The sequence below is a fragment of the Schistocerca gregaria genome, chromosome 1, assembly GCF_023897955.1.
Source record: "Schistocerca gregaria isolate iqSchGreg1 chromosome 1, iqSchGreg1.2, whole genome shotgun sequence".
In the NCBI taxonomy this organism is placed as follows: Eukaryota; Metazoa; Arthropoda; class Insecta; order Orthoptera; family Acrididae; genus Schistocerca; species Schistocerca gregaria.
In genome coordinates this window covers 262,317,136-262,337,178 of record NC_064920.1, presented here as the reverse complement: position 1 = coordinate 262,337,178, position 20,043 = coordinate 262,317,136, and the positions used below count along the sequence as shown (strand labels likewise).

At 40.9% G+C, this 20,043-nt stretch overlaps 1 protein-coding gene across 3 annotated transcripts in view; it reads left to right on the top strand.

The window, feature by feature from the left end:
• LOC126339830 (fatty-acid amide hydrolase 2-A-like) overlaps positions 1–20,043 on the top strand; it is a 168,276-nt gene that overhangs the window by 135,341 nt on the left and 12,892 nt on the right. For all 3 annotated transcript variants that reach the window (XM_050001665.1, XM_050001667.1, XM_050001664.1), the window contains 3 exons: positions 1,022–1,162; positions 2,063–2,152; positions 7,982–8,149. In XM_050001665.1, the coding sequence (XP_049857622.1) occupies positions 1,022–1,162; positions 2,063–2,152; positions 7,982–8,149 (399 nt within the window). The remainder of the gene's footprint in view (positions 1–1,021; positions 1,163–2,062; positions 2,153–7,981; positions 8,150–20,043) is intronic.

The following is a 20,043-nucleotide window of genomic DNA, read 5'->3' as shown; positions in this document are numbered from 1 at the left end:
ATTCTCTTAACTGAGTCAAACAGAACCTAAAATAACACGCAGTGCTCAGTGTTGATACGCCCTATCCATACCATCAACAGTGGCGGTAAAGTCACCAGTAATAACGTCATTGTGAGGAGCTCACCTGTTGCGACTATCACAAAAAAGGCAAAAACTTTGAGTAGATGGCCTGAAATGATGCTTGTAATTACGTCCAGGCGTTGTATGACATAAGGGCAATTGTTAGGTAGCCAAAGACAGCAAAGTCAATCGGAAAGCGGAGGAAATGTCACACAACTTTAACTTCAAATTGCATTGAAAAGAATAAAAAGAATGTAGCCAAACTTGTTTCGTTATAATTATTTTTATACACGAACATGTAAATCAACCAGCAAGAGAATAGCACGCTTCGCTTCTCTCGTTCCCGAAGGACGCCTGAAAAATTCTTGCTGAGACGACCTTGTTGCTGAAAGTCGCCAAGGTTTTGCACAAGTAACGGACTGCTAATCGAAACCCACTCATTCACTTGTGTTGGACTGATTACATTCCTTAAAACCAAATACGTTTGATAGTGGTACCATCGTAACTATGCAGTAGACATGATGGTTAACGACACAGCACTCGCATATAATCCTGCCTAAGAAATCAGAAACCTGCAAAGCTTCTGCCGTTGCTTGTGTGAGGTAGACCTCAGTGCATGTGTCTCAACAAAAGACAGCACTAGAGTAAAGGGAACGTTGTTTCTGGTAATCAGCACTCACACGTCGTTGACGCAACCTCAAAGCCCAATTTCCTCAAATCGTTACTGCCCTTATGTGCATGTTGTTATAAAACGATTCACGGAAGTTATCTAGCGAAATTTGAACTGAGAACCTTGCACAGAATCCAGAATGCAAGAACAAAAAATAATATATCATAAAATACGTAACGTCATTGTTGGCGACGAGCAAAACTTCCTGATACGAAAGTGTGAACTGTTTTTTGTGACTGATTGAATAAATCTTACGTGTATCTTTGCATAATCTGAATAACTATTATCTAGGTGGACGTTAAAAGACTGCGCGTGCTCTACATGGAGGAAAATGGTAGTATGACAAGCTCAAGGGTCCAACCTGAACTGAGGGAGGCTATGCATAAGGTCATCCAGATCCTGAATGAGAGGCATAATATCCGAGCTGAGAAGGTAATTGTTGCTTATTCCTTACAGAAAGCCCTTAAAATTGAGCAGTATTATAGTTCCATCTACATTTTATAATGCTATATTGTATTAGGTGTAGCAAGTAAGAGTGTATGGTATTGTATTACACGTCAGACCATTAAACGAACTGGTTATCAGTTTTGGATTACTCGTATTTAAATATTTCAGTTCCTGTATCCAGAGCAAAAGATAGTTTGCTGTACTTGAATACCAGTATTGATATGTTACCTTGACAACAATATGATGGATCTTTATCGCGAGTAATTATCCTTAAAGAGTGGAGTGCTATAAATTTGTTTTCTGTAGATATTGCCATCAGATCTTCTTCTAGACTTATTTGCCTGGTATCATTTTTTATTGCACTCCCGCAGGAGGTTCGAATCCTCCCTCGGGCATGGGTGTGTGTGTGTGTGTGTGTGTGTGTGTGTGTGTGTGTGTGTTGTTCTTAGCGTAGGTTAGTTTAAGTAGTGCGTAAGTCTAGGGACCGATGACCTAAGCAGTTTGGTCCTTTAGGAATTCACACACATTTGGACTTTTTTTCATTTTATATTGCCTGTACAGTAAGTTTCGCAGGTTTGAACGGGACTGACATTGATTGCACCTCATTATACTTCAAGACGCTGTTTTCATTAATAGAACGACTGAGTAGATATCCAAAGGAGAATTTTACTTTAATATCCCTCTTGAGTACGGCAAAGAGTACAAGAAGTACCTGCTGACATTATATTTTTATTTCTGACTTTCTATCTCACTCGAACGTGTTGTGATTATTTGTAGAATATATCGGTAGGGACCTGAAAAATCGATGACATTAATTCACGTAAGTCAGTTCTAAAATACTTAAATTTTATTAGAATTTTGCTGCAACATTCTGTCTTTTTTTAGGTACAAATCAAGGGCTTCGCACATTCCCTTGAGCTAACAGGACCGACGATTGTGAGTGTTAAGGGTCTTCAGCATCCAATGGCGCTAAAGGTAACATTTTCTTTTTCAGGAAATGACGCATTTAGCTGTTGCCCTTGAAACAAAGTATGGGGGAGAGTAAAGATGAGTGGTATGTTGTACTTGCCCAACCGATAATTAGAACATAAGAAGTGTGTGTGTCTCGAAGAGCTCTGAAAAGTGCTACAGCCTGTCGGGCCTGCTTAAGATGGGTTTCCACTCTTCCTAATTTCGCAAACAAGTTTCGTATTTATGTACCTTAACACTTAACACACAGTCATTACTAGCAGAGCGGACCATACTTGTCGACTTAAAACATGACTAACATTTATCGTCTCAATGAAACCTCTTCATGTCTTCAGATAATGACCGCACTGTCTTTTCTATTATGAGCCTATCTTCTGCAGAACAACATGACAATATCCAGCTTTTTTTTGCTCTTTCGTCAACATTCGTGACTTTTCTAATTACCGAGTGTCTCTTTAAGACAGGCTTAAACACATTTGAACCAAATGGGAGGCTGTAATATAGAGTGATAACACTTTTCCGGTGAAAGACTTCGGGGAAAAAATGAAATCAATGTATTTCGACAGCTCCAGCTTCATCTGTTGCACCATGTAAATATCACATTATTGGGCAGATCCCGTGTTATGTAACAATTTTGCCTCCACAGCTGGCGTATACCCACATCTTTTATGATAAATTTCACTACAAATTATAAACAAGCATCGTAAGCGTAGGATATTTTCAAGGGCTCTGGAAGATTATTAAGAAAGACCAGATTATCACTTTAAATGTTCATAATTTCTTTTGTTTCCAGGAGTATAAAAAGGTTACGAGGAATGATCGCACAGAAAAATATGTATGAATTTCGTAGTAAAATCGTGTAACAGTAGACTGAATATTTTATAAAATACGCAATGCTTAAGGATGATTAGTAAATGTAGACTACTTCGAAATTCGGACTAATTCGAATAAAACATTTCATATACATTCAATTTTTTTTGCTCACAGAGATATAAAAGTTAGAATGCAACCCAAACAAATAGAAGGTTTTGAGTGGAGGCAAATGATTCAGTTGAAAGTTTATTTTTATAAGTTCCACTTCCGACTTCAAGGCGCTTTCGATTTGTGCAGTCGCTATAATAAACACAACAGATGATCCGTCACAGTATGAATAATCTGCCCCCATAAAAGACTGTTGCTATGACAGTCACAAACTGTGACGGATCATCTCTTGTGTTCATTTTTTCTTTGAAGACTTTACCTTTCAACCATTGCCAAAAGCAAAAATCTTGTTGGCCAAGAGAAGTGAGCGTTTGCTGCCAATCCATCTTTCAGTGAATGTTGGCATTAGATGACCAGTTAAATAACGACTAGAATGTGCAGGAGCCCCGCGATATTGCAAGAAAATACCCATCCTTGTAGCCAAAGGAGCTATTTCCAGTAATGTTGGAAGCTCGTTTTCAAGAGTTCGCTACGCCAAGAATATCTACGTCTACGTTACTCATGCTAGCAGTTGTTCTTCATCCTAATTCTGGAATATTAACTTAATCCTCTTTCGTGACCGAATTTCGGAAAACTTGTCTCAGCAACTCTGCTTTTGTGGCACTCTCGTCAGCAACATTACCATTGCTGTCGCACAGTGGAGGTAAGGAAGGGAAGGAAGATTGGGTTTAACGGTGAAGATATTGATTGACTCTTGCCACCAGTGTGCTTTATGTACGACCAGAATCTTTTTGGATTTTTTGCCCGATTTCGAGACAGAATTTCGTTCTGGAATGTCACATTGAAAATCACGCTAGCAGTCGAGCTTCTGTAAAACTTTGCCAGTCGGTGATTTTATATTCTTTTAAACCTGGCATGCGTTTTTCATTGATTCTGCAACAGTATTCTGACCTGTTTTGTGTACCATAGGGGATCATTACCGTCTCGTATTAATTTATTTGATGTATATCTCTCAGTTGCCGTCGATGCTTTTTCTTAGTATTTAAACCACATCTGATATAGGAAGAGGAGTGGAGACTGTCTCTTAGGGATGTTTAAGCGAAATTTTACCTGCTTTTTTAAATAAATTTATTTTGTGTTTATTTTTGGTAGATGTGGACATTACAATATTCAGTCTTGTGGTCACTAACCCACGAATCTGCCCCCTATCTGACAAGGTTTATTTGAACCTGCTGTAAATGGTTAGGGGCGGTGCCTATGTAATGGACGCCATATTCTTGTATGTGGAACTCCGACTGTGTACCTCTTGAATGACCACGTTCTAATAAGCGAGTAATGTCTTCTATTTCATTCGCACTCTGTTCATTCGCATGTTTAGATGGCCGCTGAGCACTGCATGAGTTTCACACAGTTTGCTTTAAACACGAGTAAACATTCTTGAATCTCGTACTCCGCGCTTAGGAAATTATCTGTCGTATTTTCTACAGGCACACAGCAGCAACAACAGCAGTGTTTCAATTACAAAATCCGTACATAAACACAAATCGACATTTGTAAATACGTGTGACATGCTCAAACGAAACCATGCAGTTGGTCAATAAATCATGATCACAATAACTGTTGAAAAGTTCAGTTATGTAAAATCAAGGAGAACTTCGCAACTTTAAATTCAAAACTAAAATTACAATCGACAAATAAATCTGCAGGAACTGGAATACCAACATACGAAGCGGAAACATATCTCTGTAAACACCAATCAAACGTGTACGCATGTTATAGGTATGTGTTACTTAAACTACTCTGTACTATCACCTCCTTAATATTTGCTATTCCTCCTCAAACACTCTGTTTTAATGGTGTAGAGAGAACATGAGGCACTCACTAATCAGCATGATCGTCATCATGGTGACGATGATCATCGTCAACATAATCATGATCACCACTATCATAATTACAGTGATGATGATGGTCACCACCATAATCATGATTACCACCACCACCACCACCACCACTGCCACCATTATCATCATCATCATCAAAACAACAACAACAACAACAACATTAGTACTGTCGTCAATCAGTTCACTTCAACGTTTTGAGAGTTCTCCATGCACAATGGTCCTGAGTTATACGCATCCATCTTTCTCCTAGATGTTTTACATCTGACATCAACCTTCTGTCAGGTCTGTTCTTGTATTTTGGAAGTACCTGGTACAATGGGCAACCTTTCGCACTTGTATGCTCATATGTGCTGCCCATCTTCATTTCATTGTCATTACTGTCGCATTTACAGCCTCCTTGTTCCATCAATTTGTATTCCTGGCTCTCTTAGTACCATCCAACATGTACCCGTTCGTTGCTCGCTGAGGAACCCTCAGTTTTTGGCATGGAAATTTCAGGTCCCAAGTCCAAAAGTCGAAACTGGCGATATTCACTGATTGTACACTTTCCTTTTCAAGCAGACTAATCGGATGCTTAGTTTTAAAAACCATGATCAGTTATTCAGATGCTCTACAGTGTGTCTGTTACCGAATTTTTTCTGAAATTACCTTAAATAAAAAAATCTTTAACTGGTTTAATGGCTTTTTTGTTTATTTCTACAGTGGAACCTCGTTTGTCGGAATTTTTGGACGGACAGTGTGCGAAACTCACTGTGTTTTTATCTCCAGTCAGAATATGTAAAAAATGGTACAATTTGAGTCTTTTTGAGGACTTGGGTACAGCGTGTGTAGCTAAGCCATTTAAGTAATCATTTTTAGAGATTTTCGCCGGAGCCGGATTTTCGCTAATGCGGATGATTTACGCTCCCACAGTCCGGATAAACGAGATTCCACTGTTCTATTCTATTTTCGAATATAACGGATGATATATTCTTCATGGTGATAGAGTCTGTAGCTGTGATGAATTGTTTGAATGATTTCGTGATACCTTCAGCTGCCATTCTCTTTATTTTATGTTCTTCTAAAATAGTGAAAACTATTTCTAATTTATTTTGCAACTACTACATGCAGTCATAGGAGCGAGACGTACATTGCCTAATATGCCATATCGTTCACAGAATACTTGAAAACGACCTAAGGCTGAAATTCTACAATAGTATTTTAAGTAAAGAGAATGGCTGCTGAAGGTATCACGAAACTATTAAAAGTAAATCATAATGTTTAAATAAGCCATTTATTATTATGACATTCAAGTGTTACTTTCTTTTCACGTAGTACCACTGTTTTGTTTAACTAGACATTCTGAGAAGATTACACTGTGTGACAAAAAAGTGGGTGACGTGGCTTATACAAAACGGCTTGTTGCTTTACTGTTTTTGTATTTCACTAGCTGTGATGCCAACGTTTAGTGAACCAGGTGTATGCAATTCATCAGCTGTCTTATTAATTTTAATCTGTAAAGAAAAATATAGAATTAGAAAAGTATATTTTATATGGTGCAACATTTTAATTTAAACAGGATATTTGTTGATGTGAATTTCACATCAAGCATCTGGTTCATTTAGACTGCGGTCTGACAGATCGTTTATCTTAAAACACTGAGCGTCTAGCTTAAGTCGTGGTGGCCATTTTGGGCTTGCCGAGCTGAAACGGCCATGTTTATATGGTTTTCTTTCAGGCAGTTTTCAGCAGTTGATATGTGTTTAAAAAAATACAGAGATGCCTTAAGTGGATTTTGTTAGTACAATCTGTTTCAGCCGTAAGCCATCATCTGGCAGCTAACAACACAACATTCCAAATTTATCGAAAAACAATAAGACAACACAAATTGGCGCCTAGCAATCACATAATAATATACTTACGAAAATCATTTAAATTTCAGAGTATGAATAAAACCGGTCTGACATATGGTAAGTTACGCTTTTTACGTGAAAGTATCTGTTGTCAGTATTTAATATAAGTAGAGTTTTACTCTTGGAATTTCTGTATTTGAGTGCAGATTGTTTGATAAATAATCTATTGATGTGACTCAAATGCATAGTCATCAAAACAGATTTTTACTATTTCAACTTGCTTTGAAGATAAGTATGATTTGTTGATCTAATTAGCATGCGTTCAGCAATTCCAGCGCCCCACTTCTTCACTCTCTGTACTTTTACTCTAAGTTACCAGAATAATGAATCTTGTATATATCTTCTGCATCATCAGCAAGTTATATAGAGCTGGAAAGGCCTATGGACTGGGATACGCAATTACTCGGATGAGTCACACAATTACAATATCTCACCTTATCCTTTCAGTACCTTTTAGTACGTGATAGTTATTGGATCATTTTTGTATTAGGTCTCGTTTTAGTTATAGCCTACTCTATAATTTGTAAAATACTGCAACACTGCAATTTACATAGGGACCACATCAACTCAGACATTGTATCTTTTTCTGTGTGTTAGGACGGCATGACTGCACAAAAAAATTACTGTGCTACATAACGATAGTAGAGGTAAGATTTAGCTTTCTGTACGTTATTTGTAACTGAATAGTGAACGCATCGATATATCTTCGTTGATGTATCTTCAGCATAACAAGATCTTTGGGTGCGAGACCAAGTCACTTTGTATTTGTTGTTGTCACCTGACATGAACAGGAGGATTGCTGCAATTGTAAATGCAATGAATGAGTTTTTTTATTGCGTGTTTCATGTGGATTAAAATATTCAGTGCTTTCTGTTTAAATATTCATGACATGAAATGTTTTAAGTGATTTCAGTAAGTAAATTATGTGATTGCTAGGTGCCTATTTGCATTGTCTTAATGTTGTTCTACAAATTTGGACTGTTGTGTTGTTAGGTACCAGATGATGGCTTATGGCCGAAACCAATAGTACTTATAAAATCCAGTTAACGCAGTTCATTGTCATGAGGATTTTCAAAGATGTTTATATGGCTGGAATCAGAATTTTCTACGTTTGTTGACAGTATAGGGACAGTCTCGGAACGACGCTACTTCATTTCCTGACGGGGCAGTTGCCACACAACGCCTACGTGTTGGCATATGAGCTGGGCTACAGGCTGCAGAAGCTGACTCCAGACGACGTGAAGGCGACGCTGGACAAGGCCACCGCAAGTTTCAAGCTCTACATGCGTGTATGTACAGATTGATTTCAGCTGTTGGTGGCTGCCAAAAGTCTCCGTAAAATTACACATGCTCTAAAGTTGTGCAGCATCACCCGACTTAATTCGACTACATTCCATTATCCTCGTTTTGCTTTTGTTGGTGTTCATCTTATACCCTCCTTTCAAGACAGTATCCATTCCATTCAACTGCTCTTCCAAGGCCTTTGCTGTCTCTCACAGAATTACAATGTCACCGGCGAACCTCAAAGTTTTTATTTCTTCTCCATGGATTTCAATACCTACTCCGAACTTTTCTTTTGTTTCCTTTATTGCTTGCTCAATATACAGATTGAATAACGTCGGGGATAGGCTACAACCCTGTCTCACTCCCTTCCCGACCACTGATACCCTTTCATACCCCTCGACTCTTATAACTGCCATCTGCTGTAAAGTTAGTAACTAACTGTTCCTGCTAGTTACTTTTCTTACTAATTCTTTTGAACGTAGACTAACATGAACATTCATTGTTTTAGATTTAAGCATGGGACGTTTTTACTTAAGACCTGCTTTGTTTAACCTTTAAATCTAAAGGGAGTGGGAGGGCTGACCCAGTAAAGTGAACATTTCAGTTCCAACGTGTTTATTAACTACCAAAACCAATCTCACATAAAAATTGACAGACGCCTCACAGGAAAGATTATTTACGAAACACTCATTACATAAAATTATAAGCAAGTTAATAAATCATTAGGCAACGATCACCCATAAACATTGGGAAACGCCACTTTAACAAAACAACAGTAGTTAAGACCCTTTCAATTCCAATACTTTAACATTACATGTAAAATTACATGTAAAATAATAGTGAACACACAGCCTCAAATTTAGCACGAATACTTAGAACATTTATAAAAACGTAACTTGGGAAATCTTGCAAATTACTAGACTAGAGAACCTTGCAGAGCGAACCACGAAATTATTCAAATGCCCATTGGCTTGTACGATGGGCTTTTTTGGGCATAGAAAGTTACAACTTTGTACAATCATAAACGTGTAGCAACAGAAGTAAGGGCCAAGTTTGTAAGGCCGAAGTTTGACCTCGAACGGTGGAACCGACTGAGGGAAGTGATACTTAACTTCGAACTAAGACGTGGCTCCGTTTGCAGCCCCACATGGAGTAGGCCACCGAAATGTGAACCCATCAAACGCTACCGAAGAGAAACACACGAGCTCAGGCGAAGGCCACCTCCCGTAAGCCAAACTTGTAATCCAAAGGGAAGCTCTGCGTTTCGGTTGCCCGCTGCCTCAGCTCACTGAAACACAGACCACACCCGACAATAGGAGACTAAAAAACTTTTCTTTATTTTAACATTCAAGATTGACCAGTAAATTAACAATATTAAGTCAAGGCTAAACAACAACTAATTTCACTTCCAAATCGTTTCTTTAAGTGAAACAATACCTGATACACAAACGCCAAGAGTGGGATATGAATTGGATCACGAGAACCGACACTCGCTAGAACTTAATGACACACATATTGGCCACCTTAAGTGGTCCTGCAAAGCTCAACACGGTAACCTTTAGAAAACTCAGATTGCCCGCAGAGAACTTATTGACATGGATGAACCGATATTGTAAGCAAATTAAACACTCGCTAATAATAGCTAATGAACTAACATTCTGCAAATACATCAATATTATGCGCAAGCAGAGCACACGCTTAGTAAGAGGCATCAAATGCAATCGAACACACGTAACATCATGCGTCCGGCAATGTCTTACTACACCAAGAGGGATCACAATCACAGTTAAGTATGCGCTCTTAGTAATTAGGGTACTTAACTGGGTGTCTTGATGCTGGGGCGATTTTGCGAAGATGTCAGACCATCACTTCGCAAGACGTTAACAATGTGTCCTTCCAAGGAAGAGGGCACCTCCACAGCTCACGAGGTTGCCGGAGAATGCACAGCGTCGGCCAACTCGAACCGCATCCAGTACAGCCACGTGATAACCGCCTCAGGCACGCCGTCTTCACTTCTGCCCGCCAGCCAATAGCCGACTCGCGCACCGCCGCCTTCCGTTCTCAAAGCGTTGTTCTCCTTACTCGTGGTCGGCACTCGCTTAGATCCCGAGCCGGCCGAAGCCCCAAGGCAAACCTCGGTAGTAGGAAATCGATCGTACTCATGTCAGAGATACTACTGACGCCGGTCCCGCTACGGCTCAAAGCAGACCTGTCAATAGTTTATTTTTTATTTATGCATGTACATTGTCTGACGAAAGAAAAAAAGATGGAGCATCCAGAAGACACGGTCGGAAGTCAGTTTAACTTCGAGCACGCACATACCACTGGCGAGTCTGTGGTTGATTAAACTGCAATTATTTGTGACGGGTAGAATGGCCGTCGGACTGCAATACTATTATTCTTGTTTACTGTTAATACCAGTTCGGGTGGGATGCACAGTCTCAAGTGTTGAGTGATCAATGAGAAGGACAAAGATAAGCCGCTTACTCGTGTGACACAGCGTTACCAGTACCTAACACAGTTTGAAAGCCGCGTCGGTGTAGATCTCCATTTGGCCGGCTGATCGAATAGTGCAGTATCCAGATGTTTGGGGTATTGGGATGTGACAATGGCCCAAAATTGGACTACATGGCGACTGGTGGGACGGGCGCTCTCGTCGTCAAGATACGATCGACCACGTCTTATCACCACAAGGCGGAGTGTAGTATTGTGCACCAATCACATTGTAACCTATGCACATCAGTCGCTGCCATCCGAGAATAAGTAAGGGACTCCCTGCAAAATTCCGTGTAATCCTCCATCATTGGTCGGTGACCAGAAGCAATTACCGTTCCGCGGGCTGGCTGCCGTTTCCACTACAAGAGACACCGAATCGTTGGGAGTGATGCCATGTCTGGAAAGCATGGGCGGCTGATGATGGCAGAAAAAGGAAGATTGGGCTTAATGTCGTACCGACATCGAGGTCATTAGAGACGGAGCACAAACTCGTATTGTGTCAAGGAGAGGAACGAAATTGGCTGCTCACTTTCAAAGGAACCATACCGGCATTTGCCTGTAGCGACTTAGCGAAATCATGGGAAACCTAAACCTGGATGGCTAGACGCGAGTTTGAAACGTCGTCCTCACGTGAGAAATTTTCGCTGGCTCTTTTTATTTTGCTTTGTTTTACTATTACTCGCGTAACAACTAATATATGAGATAAAATATGTTGTTACGAAAAGAGCCCCGAAATACCTTTTAGTGATGCTGTGCTGTGACTTTCTTTGGATCATTAATTTTCAACAAAACAAAATAGATTATGTTTTTATTGTTCTGGATCTGGCTTTCTATTAAAGGAACATTTTTTCGTTACTGTAACTCGCCATAAAGTCCAACATATCTTCCTGACTTTGCAGTTATTGAGCAGGTTACTGAAAATTATTTCGTTATCAGTACTGATGTTACAGTACGCAATGGTCGTTCAACATCAAAATTTTGCAGTGGATTTTTGTTAACAGTAAAGCACCAATAAGTACCACGACTAACACGAAAACACGAGAGTATTGTCATAGAAAAAGATGTTTTTCCTGTAAGGTTTGCCAGACCAGAACTACGCACAGCAAGATTTCTTTAATGTTATGAAGGTAAATTATCTTTTCTCACTGTTAATAATATATTATCAGCTGCCTGCGTCAACCTGTAAAACACATTATAAAATCTGCTGCTCTGCTCTGCAATTCCGAAAGCTGAAAGAAATAATTTTAGTTCACTATTACCTGCCCGCTTCTTTGCGGTATGATTGGTTTCATTTAATGCAGTTTGAATGCGCCGTGGCAGCGGTTCGCTCGTTCGTAGCGCAGCTATGCACCACGAATAATATTTAAGTAACTGAAAATGTCTGAAAGGGATGGGATAAAATACCAGGCAAGCTTATTACAAATCATAATGCAAGTTTTCACTAAGTAACTCTATTCAAAACATTTAAACAGATTACGTTATTAAACACCTTTCCAAATCTCCCCTCTCACAATCTTGACAAAAGAACGCTACGCAAGCGTACAATATAACGTCACAAGCTCTTCCCACTCACGTAACTCCAAGAAGACAACAGAGAAATTAATGTTCGGTGATTACTATTTATAGTGGTCACATATTCTCATCTTTGATATTTAATAAGTATCGTCTGCCGTTTCAGTACTCGCCAACACAGATATTATTAAAAAAAATCAGTACATAATTCTATACGAGAACAAAACATGACACATAATGCTTTCTCTTTATCACATAAAGTTCACACAATCGCTGTCCACGCAATTACAATCATCCAGTTCAATTACTCCCCCTTTTTAACCACATGTAATATGTATTTTGCTAAGAGACGTTACAAAGTCCAGTGTGTCAACCACTGCGCCACCTCCCTCGGTCTGATGATAGCGACGTATTGTTTTCAGCTATGAATTGTGGCTCTGCACTATCCCGGATGACAATCTTCGGCGAATATGACGGCTACTTGCGAAGAGATCCCGTTGTTCCAATGTTTTGGAGTGGCTCAGCGGTGTTATTCCTGGCATCGTGGTGAGGGGAGCTGTCGGGTACGACTCCAGGTCACGGCTGACAGTGATTGAGGGGACTTTGTCGCCATAACGAACACGAACATCCCACGGCCTCGTGTGTCGCCTCTCGTGGAACAGTATCGTGGTTCTATTTTTGAACAATGCTCGTCCACTTATGGCACGCGCCTCTATTAAGTGTCAGCGTGATGTTTAGGTAGTATCGTAGCCAACAAGACCACAGATCGTCCACGACAGAACGTATCTGGGATAAGCTCAGGCGTCAACGCCGTCCAAGTTTCAGTTTCAGCATAACAGGGACGAGTTACAACAGCTGTGAGACAGCTTGCCTCAGGAGAGATTACATATGACGCCATTCCCAGACGAATCAATGCATACACGCAGGCCAGAGAGAGTGCAACTTCACACTGATAATTGGGCTCCTACTGCCAGGTTCTCCATAAAAATGACTCGGCATTGTAATCAATAAAATAACATTACTTACCCTCTCAAACCGCGAATTTCCATTTCTTTCCTCCTACCTTTCGGGGTGCTTCACTATTTCTTTTTGTCAGGCAGTACACTTCACATTTTAAGATACGATCAGCAGATTATACGATTGACAAGACATCCACAAAGTGTCTGTTTTCAGTTAACATTGCAATGTCCGTGGTACAAGAGCAGTACATAGTAATAGTGATAATATAATTCATCTGGTGTAGGGTCAGCAGTTTCAGGTGGTGAAAGACTCTCCCTCCATACTACAGATATAATCTTAGAAACGGCAAAATTTCCGCATTGAATGTAGTTAAATGTAGACGTTACTGTGTTATCATTGCAGCCCTCCACGTTAGTCTGTCCTGTGCAGGCTTCTTCATTTCAGCATAACTAACACAAACTATATCTACACTCATGCTCACAAATAAAGGATAATTGAAGAATTTGGTGCCACTCAACGTGGCACTACACAAGACTAGCGCTAATAGATAGGCACATAGGGAACACACACGACACGGATCAGTATTGGTGATAAGTTGAGAAAACCGTCCCGAAACACATGTGCTACTAAACGCCACTGTTCCCTGCGCATGTACCCTGACGTCAATATGGGATATGATCACCATGCACTCGTACACAGGCCGCGCAACGGGTTGGCATTGAATCAGGTGGTCGAGCAACTGCTGGAGTATACCTCCCATTCTTGTACCACCGCCTGTCGGAGCTCCTGAAGTGTCGTGGGGGTTTGCAGACGTGCAGCGATACGTCGACCGAGAGTATCCCAGACGTGTTCGATGGTGTTTAGGTGTGGAGAACAGGCAGGCCACTACATTCGACTGATATCTTCTGTTTCAAGGTACCCCTCCACAATGGCAGCTCGGTGGGGCCGTGCGTTATCATCCATCAGGAGGAAGGTGGGACCCACTGCACCCCTGAAAAGGCGGAAATACTGATGCAAAATGACGTCCCGATACACCTGACCTGTTACAATTCGTATGTCAAAGATATGCAGGGTTGTACGTGCACCATTCATAATCCCACCCCACACCATCAAACCACGACCTCCATACTGGTCCCTTTCAAGGACATAAAGTGGTTGGTATCTGGTTCGTGGTTCACGCCAGATGAAAACCCGACGAGAATCACTGTTCAGACTATACCTGGACTCGTCCGTGAACATAACCTGGGACCACTGTTCCAATGACAATGTACTGTGCTCTTGAAACCAGACTTTACGGGCTCTCCTGTGACCAGAGGTCAGTGGAATGCACCTTGCAGGTCTCCAGGAGAATGAACCATGTCTGTTAAGTCGTCTGTAGACTGTGTGTCTGGAGACAACTGTGCCAGCGGCTGCGGTAAGGTTCCTGAGCAAGGCTACCTGCATTAATCCGTGGCCGTCTGCGGACACTGATGGTGAGATATCGGTTTTCTTGTGCTGTTGTTCAATGTGCACGTCCCGTACTGTAGCGGTTGGACACGTTTCCTGTCTGCTGGAACCGTTGCCATAATCTTGAGATCACAGTTAGTGGCCACGGAGGGCCCATGCTACTACCTGCTGTGTTTGACCAGCCTCTAGTCGCCCTAGTATTCTACCCCTCATAACGTCATCAATATGTGTTCTTTGAGCCATTCTCAACACAAAGTCACCATTAACACGTCTGAAAACGTCTGCACACTTACTCGGTGCACCGTACTCTGACATGCACCAACACACCTCTGCGTATGTGGACTGTTGCCAGCTTCACCGTGCAACGACCGCAGGTCAAATGTACCGCATGGTCGTACCTCGCGGTGAGTTGAATCCGCAAACCCCCCACCAGAACGTTGTTTCACCGTGTATCAGCATCATCCTTAACTTATGAGCATGAATGTGTTTGAACCTGTTTGCTGTGCTCAATCCTCGGTGTCCCATTACTCTATTTACTTCCCATACTTCCTTCCATTACAGATAGGCGATCCTTTGATGACTTAGTAAGTGTCTTAACAAATCCAATTTCTTCTTCAAAAAGTGTTATAAATTTCTTTTTTCACCAATTGGATTCACTACCTGCTTATTAGTTATGCGATCTACCCGTTTAGTCTTCAGCATTCTTCTGCAGCACCAAATGTTAAGACAATCTATTCTCTTCCTGTCTGAACTGCTTATCGTTCACTTTTCTCTCAGACAAATACCTTATAACACTTAAATTTAATGTTAGCAAATTGCTCTTTTTCAGAAACGCTTTTCTGGGCATTGCCAGTCCACATTATATATCATCTCTACTTCGGCCATCGTCAGTTATTTTACTGCCTCAGTTGCAACACTCACCTACTACTTTTACCGCGTCATTTCATAACTTAATTCTATCAGCATCACCTGATGTGCTTCAAATACACTACATTAACCTTGTTTTAATTTCGCTGATATTCGTCTCATAACCTCTTTTCAATACCCTAACTTTCGTTTCAGCTGCTCTTCTGAGTCCTTTGCGGTCTCTGACAGAATTACAGTGTCATCGCCAAAACGTAAAATTTTTGTTTCTTCTCTCTGTCCCTTAATTCGTTTTTCAAATTTCTCCTTTGTTTCCTTTACTGGTTGCTTAACCTACAGACTGAATTACATCGAGGTAAGTCTACAATCTTGCCTCACTCCCCTCTCAACCACTCCTTCCCTTTTATGCCCCTCGACTCTTGTAACTCAGGCTAGTTTCTGTACAATTCGTAAATAAATTTACGCTCACCGTATTTTATCCTAGCTAACTTCAAATTTCAAAGACTGTATTCCAGTCAACATTGTCAAAAGCCTTCTCTAAGCCTACAAACGCTATAAACGTGTTTCCCTTTCTTCAGTCTAAGACAAATCGTAGTGTCAGAATGGTCTCGCGTATTCTTACAATTCACCAAAATCCAAAATGATCAACGCCGAGAGCGGCTTCTACCAATTTCTCCATTCTTCTGTAAATATATCGTGTCAGTGGTTTGTAACAGTGCTTTGTAAAACTGGTGGTTCAGAAGTAGTCACACCTGTCAGCTCTACGTTCTTTTTGACGTGTGAGTATTTTGGCTGTCTCAGATATCTTTCACAAGGAGGTGTTTTGTCATGGTTGGCTCTCCCAAGGATCTCAGAATTTTTGAGGGACTTATATCTTTCAGTGCTCTGTCAGATTTTTCTCGTGATTTTATTTCTTTCATCTTCGTTCACCTTGTCTTCTCCTTCAGTGATACTGTCATCGTTTGCCTTAAGCAGACCTTATATGTATTTATTCCATCTTTCAGTCTACGTATATTTATTTAGGATCATTCTGAAGTAATAGCTCTCTATGAAGTGTGTCAACGGAAATTCATTTCTCGTGTCAACTATACTTATTTCATGTCGTAAGTATGAGAACAAGCAAGATATATCGTTACGTAACCAAAGGACGTAACACTTCAAGTGATAACTTCTGACGTCTTCATGTCAATACTGTACCCTTGCTTATCACTGTGCTTTCATTATGCATATGACACGAAATGTGTGAGTATTTGTTGGCACGAGGACTGGGTGCTCTTAATTTGACTGAATGTGTATATACGCTCTGCATAGAGAGCTATTGCTTGAGAATGTCGCAACAACCGCATCACGATCGTAAATAAATACGGGGTTATTCTAAATGATGGAGCCATTTTCAAAAAATCATCTGCATTCAAATCCAAATCCAAAATGAACAATCTTTATACCAATGAAAAGAGGAAGTTTCAAAGTTTTTGGGCTGGCTGCGGCGGCGGCCGTAGAGTCCGCGCGCCAATAGGGCCGTCATTCCGTTTCACTGTCTGTTGTAAGTGAGTTTGTGACTGAGGAGCACAAGGTTTTCTGCGTGCTTGAGTTCGCGAAAAATGAGTCGCAAATAGCAGGGCAGCAGGCATTTCGTACCAGATTCGGTATTCAACCACCAATTCCCAAAAGCATTAGCCGTTGGTTTAAGCAATTTAAACAGACTGGGAGAGTGTGCAAAGGAAAAAGCACATTCCGACCGCGTGTGTCAGAGGATGATGTCCGACGGGTTCAAGAGTTTTATGCTCAGTCCTAGCAAGTCTGAGAGCTTGGAATACCGCAACGAACTGTATGGAAAGTTCTGAGATGGCGTATGCTGTACAAGCCCTACCGTTTACAACTTGTATAGACTCTCAACCCCAATGACAAAAAAGAAGCGTCTCACATTTTGTGGTTATGTGCTAGCAATGATGGAGGAAGGCGCATTTCTACAGCGTGTAATTTTTAGCGATGAAACGACGTTCCGTCTTATCGGAAAAGTCAACAGACACAATCTTCGCATATGGGGTTTGGAAAATTGACGTTCACCATTGCAACACGAAAGAGACTTGCCGAAGATCAACGTGTTCTGTGCTGTATCCTGTACAAAGGTTTATGTGCCATTTTTCTTTACGGAAACAACTGTGACAGGAATCACGTACTTGGACATGTTGTAACAATGGCTGTACCCTCAAGTTATGGAAGATTCCCAGGACTTCATTTTCTAACAGGATGATGCTCCGCCCCATTGGCACCGTAATGTACGAGGTTTTTTGAGTTACTCCCTTCCTCAGCAATGGATCGGTCGCAGAGGACTGGAGGACCCCACTCTGCACTTCTGGCCACCGAGATATCCTGATCTCAGAACCTGCAAGTATTTCTTAAGGGCTTATGTGAAGGAAGCTGTTTACGTCCCGCCTCTACCAACCACTCTGAACGATCTCCGGAACCGGATCACTGCTGCCGTGCACTCAGTAACAGCAGATACGCTTTTGGGCGTTTGGGACGAGTTTGGCTACCGCATCAATATTTGCCGTGCAGCCAACGGTGGCCACATTAAACGTTTATAACTTTAATCAAATTTATAATTATGAAGTAATTAATTAAAAATTATTACAAATTCTTAAATTTATCAAATTGATATCAAACATCATGAAAAAAATTTGGAACTTCATCATTTCATTGGTATAAAGCTTGTTCATCTTGGATTTGTACTTGAACAAATACGAAGTTCTGAAAATGGATCCATCATTTAGAATAACCTTGTACATTCAGTAACATTCCAGTGGAAAACGTAATCGTTTCTAAGATACTCCAGATAGGTGGACACAAGTAAACAAAAAATAGTAAAATATTTCCCTTAGTATGAAAAAATGCAAAATTTATTAGGGGTACAGGATAATGGCAAGATAATTTAATGAAGTTGATCTGATAAAACAATAATTATCATAGATGAACGAGTCATCTTTCTCATAGACATCGCTGTACAAAACGCAAATAATTTTCAAAGCACCGACTTAGAGTAGATACCCAAGTGCTGGGGTAGGGCACATGAAATAAAATCCTTGTGGAAACAGAAGTCTGTGCATATCGTTTCATAAGTAACATCGCACAAAGAAGTTATCTCAAATAAAACTCTGATGAGCGTTGACGGCCTGAGGCTGCGTCCTTGGCTTTGTTGAGAACTTCCGAAGGCAGCTGTGCGAATTGCCTGTAGAATAGTTCGTCGGATTCTCAAAGAATATGGTTACATATTGCTAACTTGTTATTTTAACCAGCAATATTATCAGTGCCAACGGCCTTGCCGCAGTGGTAATACAGGTTCCCTTGTGAGGCAAACTGAGGAGCTACTTGATTGAGAAGTAGCAGCTCCGGTGTCGGAAACTGACCTATGGCCAGGAGGGCGGTGTGCTGATCACATGCCCCTCCATATCCGCATCCAGTGAAGCCTGTGGGCCGAGGATTACATGGCGGCAGGCCTGTGCCATTGGCCCTTCGTGGTCGGTTCCGACAGAGGTTACTTTAGTTTAGTAATATTATCAGTATCATGTCAAAATGATTGAGCTAGTAAATAATAATATTTCAGTAGTGAAAATTAGTGTTACAGTCATGTCGTTATGTTTATTACACAGTTTTACTCTACAAGCCATCCTTGGGTGTGCGATAGAGTGCACTTCCGCTATCATCATGCTATAGGTATTTAAATATTTCCATTCTTTTGCGCACACACCTTTACCATCTTTCGATTCACAAATGGTTCGCGGAAAGAACGACAGTCGGTAAGGCTGCGTATGAACTACAAATGGTCTGCTTTTCACAATCCATGCCATTTCACCAGATGTACATGGGACGAACTAAAGTGTTGCCTAAGTGTTCTTGAACGTACGATCTGGAAATTTTAATAGTAAAATTCTTAGTGATGCACAGGGTCTCTCTTGTAGTGTCCGTTACGGAAGCTTTATAAGCATCTCCCTGACTCTGTCATGTTCACCAAACGAATCTGTGATGAGGGGGTTCTGTGGCGTTTTCAATATTTCTTCCTACAATGACATGGGGTCACTAATTAATTTTAGCGTGAACATAAACAAGGACATTTATTTCTGCATTATCCGTGACCAACTGTTGCCCTACCTTCTACATTTGCTTGATGAGTATTATGTACACAGTCACCTCTTTAAGAAAAAAACAGTCACGTTGCCAGGGCTGCATGTAAACGTTCCTGGGCTGATGAACACTCAGGCACCTTTCGCACCTCGATGAGCCCGCTAAATCACCCTATCGTTAGTCCATAAGATTTGTCTGGGACTAGTGGAAACTTTTTCCTTATAATCAGCCTACTTCCTGATTTAATGCGGCCTTGTGCCAACCTCTTCATCTCAGAATAGCCCTTGATCGTATCCTCCTCAATTATTTGTTGAATATATTCCAATAGCTGTCGTTCCCTGCCGTTTTTACCCTCTAAAACTCCGTTGAGCACCATAGTAGTTATTCCTTGGTATCTTGACACGTGTCGTAGCGTCCTACATCTTCTCAATGATTTCACAATGTTCCTCTCATCTCCCACTCTTCGGAAAGCCTCCTCATTTCTTTTCAGACCACCTAA